General features: G+C 65.9%; 1 protein-coding gene across 1 annotated transcript; it reads right to left on the bottom strand.

Annotated features, from left to right (window-relative positions):
• Window positions 1-3,009: 3,009 nt before the first annotated feature.
• Window positions 3,010-4,887, bottom strand: WNT1 (wingless-type MMTV integration site family, member 1). Its single transcript, XM_010566575.1, has 4 exons — window positions 4,787-4,887; window positions 4,220-4,473; window positions 3,739-4,004; window positions 3,010-3,498 (listed from the first exon to the last, which is right to left on the bottom strand). Exons 1-4 carry the CDS (start codon window positions 4,885-4,887, stop codon window positions 3,010-3,012), a joined length of 1,110 nt encoding a protein of 369 aa, XP_010564877.1.
• Window positions 4,888-5,611: the final 724 nt, after the last annotated feature.

The raw sequence follows: 5,611 nt of genomic DNA, 5'->3' as shown, positions 1-5,611 counted from the left end.
GGCATTGCTCTGTCTGTCTGTCCTGCACCTCTGGGCACTGTCCTGTCCCTCTGTCCTGTCCTTGTGTGTGCTACCCTGTCCCTCTGTCCTGCACCTCTGGGAATGACACTGTCCCTCTGTCCTGTCCTTCTGTGTGCCACCCTGTCCTTCTGTCCTGAAACTTTGGGCACTGTCCCATCCTTCTGTCCTGCACCTCTGGGAATGACACCATCCCTCTGTTCTGCACTTCTGTGTGCCACCCTGTCCCTCTGTCCTGCACCTCTGGGCACTGTCCCATCCCTCTGTCCTGCACCTCTGGGCATGGCTCTGTCCTTCTGTCTTGCACCTCTGGGAATAACACTGTCCCTCTGTTCTGCACTTCTGTGTGCCACCCTGTCCCTCTGTCCTGCACTTCTGTGTGTGCTGTCCTGTCCCTCTGTCCCACACCCCCGGGCAAACCCCCCCCACACACACCCCAGCCCTGCCAGGGGTGCCCAGCCCGCAGCAGGCCCTGCTTGCGGCCACCATCCAGCTGTTACCTGGCTTCCCAGATGTGACGGGCTGGCGCAGGGCGGGACCATCCTGTCCCTTTCCCTGTCCCTGTCCCTGCGCTGGCCCCGGTGCTGCGACAGCAGCTATTTCCAGCGCCCGGGCGTATTTGTACAAGCCGGGGAGGTCTGCACCCTGCAGCTGGGCGCCCGCCCCGCTCCCGGGGTGCCCCTGTCTGCCCGGGGGTCGCGGCTGCCCGAGATGCCCGGCGGTCACTGGCACTCAGGAAAAGCTGAGTAACAGAGGTGACTTATAAGAATGTCATTATCTATATTCCTGACTCGCTACCGCAGGAAAACAGGCTATTTTCATGCCCTGTGCGTGTGCAGAATTTAGCAGGCAGATAACTCCCGGCAGGCGGGAGATGCTTGGAGGGTTATTTCGGGCTGTGTTCCTTTCCAGTCGTTTTTTCTCGCATTTCTTTATTTTATTTCGCCACGCCAGGCTGTTTTTGCCTTGGCACGGACAGCGGGGGCCCCCGGGTTTTTTCCCCCCTCCCTCCTCTGGGTCTAAACATCAACTTTTCCACTATCGGCTCCGGGGGATATTTCAGGCAGTGGTAGCGTCATCCCGCAGACTTTTGATGTCACGGAGCTCCAGGGGCCCCACGAGGTTCCCAGCTCCGGCCGCGGGGGAGCCTGGGCTGCGGGGACCCCCACAGCGGGCGGGTGCTGATGAATTTGGGGGTCCCCGGGCAGGGACGGTTCCCTGCCCGCTCCCCATGGCTGGATGTCACCGTGGCCCTGTGGTTCACCCCGTGCTTGACATGGGGACAGGGGTTGCAGCCCATCACTGAGGTGTGGAGTTACAGTGCAGAGGGTGTATGTGGGCCCCATGCCCGCCCCAGGGAATGCCTGTCCCAGGGGGATGCCCACCCTGATGGGATACCTGTCCCAGTGGGATACCTGTCCCGGAGGGCTGCCCTTCCCAGGGATGCCCATCCTGGGGCTATCCCCATCCCTGTGGGATGCTTATCCCAGGGGAAAGCCCATCCCAGGGGGATGCCCATCCTGGTGGGCTGCCCACCCCAGTGGGATGCCTACCTTGGTGGGATGCCTACCCTGGTGGGATGCTCACCCTGGTGGGATGCCTGTCCTGGGAGGATGCCCACCCCGGCGGGATGCTCACCCTGGTGGGATGCCTGTCCTGGGAGGATGCCCACTCCGGCGGGATGCCCATCCCAGGGGGATACCCGTCCCAGTGGGATGCTCACCCTGGTGGGATGCCCATCCCAGGGGGATACCCGTCCCAGTGGGATGCTCACCCTGGTGGGATGCCCATCCTAGTGGGATGCCTGTCCTGGAGGGATGCCCACCCCAGGGGGATGCCCATCCCAGGGGGATACCCATGCCAACAGGGCACCTGCCAGCTGCGAAACTGCGCCCCACCTTTACCATGGCCTTTCTCTGGCTGCAGCCAGACCCCACGCATGGGTGTGGGGCCGCGTGTGGGGCCAGTGGCCGATCCTGGCCCCCCCTGCCCCAGCCCCAATAACCTCAGTGCCCTCCCTGGCCCCCCTCCTCCCCCGGAGCCAAGGGGAGCCGTCAGCCCCGGCCGGGAGCGGTGATGGACGATGCTCATTCCCTGTCTGCCGTCTTGTACCTCCCGTGGCCGCTCCCAACGCCTGGCCCCAGCGGCACCAGCTCCACCGCCCCGGCAAATTCCAGCGCCGGGGATGCCGCAGCCCAGGTGCCATGGTGATGGGCGCCCCGGCCATGGGGATGGACGCCCCGGCCGGGAGCGGCGGCAGGGACAGCTGGGCTGGAGACGGGCACAGCGGGAGAAAGAAGAGGGTCTGCGGGGAGGGGATGATGGAGGGGAGGGCAGAGAAAAGGAGTAGGAGGATGGACAGACAGACGGCTGGAGGGGCTGATGGACATGGAATGGGGAGGTGAGTGGATGGAGAGGTGATAGACGGATGGACAGAGTGGATGGATGCGGGCAGCGGAGGGCAGCGGGGGCCGGCTGCCCAGCCCCGTGGTTTGGGGGACATTGCTCCCCCCTCCCCGTAGCTTGTCCCCTCCCTCCCCAGCCCCCCAGAAACAAATTGGGGCAGGAATGATAAAAATATATCCTTTATTCTTCTCTAAAGGCTATCAGTAAAACCTGTAACAAAGCATTATTATTATTATTAATTATTATTAATTATTATTATCTTTCATTATAAAAAACAGGGCCTGGGGCCAGCAAAGCGCAGGGTGGGGGCAGCATCAAACTGTCCACAATAAATATTTTATTTACAGTGAGAAAGGGGACCCCACAGAGCCAGAATGGCCGAGGAGGCAGCCGGGAAGGTGCGTGGCACCGAGCCCACCCAAGCTGGCTGCTGGCCCTGGGGCGGTCGCTCTACCTGGAATGGGACGGGGGTCCCTGGGGCGCAGCCACACGCCCACCCATGGGCACCTTCAATCCAGCTGGGCACCCGTCATGGGGGGTGGCGCAGACCCCCTCTGGGGCTGGGCAGGGTGGTCCCTGGGGGGCTCACAGGCACTCATGCAGCACCTGGGTGTTGGTGCAGTTCAGGCAGCTGACATGGCAGCACCAGTGGAAGGTGCAGTTGCAGCGCTCGGTGACGCGCTGGGTGCGCGTGCGGTACCCGCGCCCGCAGCACAGCAGCTCGCACCCATCCAGCCCCGGCGAGGAGCTGTTGCAGAAGCGCCCGGCTGTGCCCGCCGTTCCCGTCTTCCCGCTGTAGGTGCAGAAATTGGGTGACTTTTCAAAGTAGACGAGGTCATGGGGCGAGGGGGGTTTGTGAGCCGGGTTTTCGGGCTCCAGGTGATGCAGCTCGACCCGCGACGCCCGGTTGCTGCCCTTGTTGCCATAGATGACGCGGGAAGCGCCGTCGAAGCGGTCCTTCAGGACGTCACCCACGGCGCGGAAAGTGGGCAGCCGCATCCAGCACGTGCGGACGGTGCAGGAGCCTGACATGCCGTGGCACTTGCACTCCTGGCGCATCTCTGAGAAGACCGTCTGCAAGGTGGGGGGGGGGACGGACATGGGGTGCAGTGAGCAGCCTGGGACCCCCCTGGGGACCACCGTGCTCCCTCACCCCACCTCCCTGCAGCATCACATCATACTCAGCCTGCCCAAAGCCAGGCAAGACACCCCTCTCCAACAGTTCCCAACCCTTGCATGGGGACAGGCTGGGGGTCTTGGTGTCCATCCCCGTGTCCCCCCCCCGGTATTGCCCGTGGCCCCCCATGTCCTCACCATGCGCCCGGCCTCGTTGTTATGCAGGTTCATGAGGAAGCGCAGGTCGCGGCCCTTCTCACTGGAGTCCACAAACTCCCTCCCAAAGAGGCGCCCGAAGTCGATGTTGTCGCTGCAGCCCCCCCAGTGCCAGTCAGGCCCCCCGGGACCGCGGCGCCGGTAGTCACAGGTGCAGGACTCGATGGAGCCCTCCGAGCAGGACCGTGCCACCGAATGCGTGACGCCGGCGCTGGTGATGGCGAAGATGAACGCCGTCTCCCGGCAGCCTGAGAAGGGGAGCGGGGCCTCAGGGTGCTGCCGGGATGGGGAGGGGGCACCCATCGGCACCCTCAACCCACAGCCACAACGGGCTGGGGATGGGTTGGGGGCTGGTGATGCCCCGTGGTGAACCGGGGGTGCTTTGCCAAGCATCCTGGCTCGGGGGTGCCGTGGAGGGGGTCCGGGGAACCCCGCACTGCCTCCCACCGCCCCGCAGCCTCACCCCGGTTGACGATTTTGCCGAAGATATTGGGACCCTGGGAGGTGGGACAGTTCCAGCGGCGGTTGCGGAATTGCCACTTGCACTCCTTGATGGCGGTCTGGAGGCCGGAGCTGACGCTGTGCAGGATGCCGGGGTTCTGGCGGATCAGCTTGCGTTGCTTGCGGCTCAGCAGCTGCAGGCTGGGGTCCAGCACCAGCTGCACATTCTTGGAGTCGGTCAGCAGGTTGGTGGACGAGGCCACGTTGATGATGCCCCTGCGGCACAAGCGGGGACGACGATCACCGGGGAGGGATCCCCGACATCCCGCTCCCCACCTCAACCCTCCCGGGGGGGTGGCGGGGGGGGGGGAGCCTGACCCGGTTCCTCTCTGCTACTGGAGCATCCTCCTCCCCGGGCATCCCCAGCAGCCGGCTCCCACCTGGGGGTCACAGCTCCATGTCACATACCCCCCCCCCCAGTTGCACCTGTGCACCCCATCCTTGGGTATGGGGCAGCCACCATCGGTGCCAACCCCTCTCTCCCCCCCCAACCCCTTCCGTGCCCCGGTGCCGGTACCGGTGGACTCACCACCACCTCCCGCTGTTGTTCACCGCCAGCGTGTTGGAGAGGGAGGAGAGGGCCAGAGCCCAGAGCGCCCGAAGCGCCAGCCCCAGCGCGGCGGTTCTCATGGCTCCGGCACCGGGAGGCCCCGGCAAAGTGCGCGGGCGAGCGGCCGCCGGGGTATTTATGGTGCCGCGGAGCCCCCGGCCCGGCCGCTACATCCACGCGTGTTTCCGGACGCGCGGGGCGCGGGTAGGGCGGGCGGCTCCGATGAAGGCGGCCGTGGGAAGAAACGGGGAGCGCCGGGCGGACGAACCGGCACCGACGCCGGCACCGGGCTGCCAAACCGGTGCCCGGTGTCCGAGGTGCGGCGTCGGGAGTGCGGTGCCCGGCGCTCCCTCGCCGGTCCCTGGAGCGCGGCGTCGGGCTGTCCGTCCGCGGTACCCCCCGTACCGGTACTCGGCTGTGTCCGTGAGCTGTACCCGGTCCCGGTATTCGGTACCCGGTCCCGGTGCTCGTTGCTCCGTGGGCGGTACCCGTCGACTCCCCGGGGAGACGGGTACGGTTGGACTCGGTTCAGTACGGTGGGTGCGCAGCGCTCAGCACCCGGGAGCATCTTCCAGCCCCTTCCCTCTTATAGGGGCGGCGCGGAGGGTCCCCATGGGCCGGTCCCACCGAGCGGGGCCTCCCCGCGTCCTCGCCCTAACAATGGGGAGCGGCGGAGCCGCGGCACCTCTTATGGGGCGGCCGGAGCGGCGGCGGCGCCGGGCCTGTCCGTCACGGCCCGGATTAGCCCGGCGGGTGGCTGCTCCCCGGCCCCGTGCCCAGAGAACGGCCGGAGAGGGGGGGGGC

The sequence above is a fragment of the Haliaeetus leucocephalus genome, unplaced genomic scaffold (genome assembly GCF_000737465.1).
Source record: "Haliaeetus leucocephalus isolate CR32 unplaced genomic scaffold, Haliaeetus_leucocephalus-4.0 Scaffold214, whole genome shotgun sequence".
In the NCBI taxonomy this organism is placed as follows: Eukaryota; Metazoa; Chordata; class Aves; order Accipitriformes; family Accipitridae; genus Haliaeetus; species Haliaeetus leucocephalus.
Note: the sequence above shows the minus strand (reverse complement) of the source record. Positions and strands in the feature narration are given on the sequence as shown.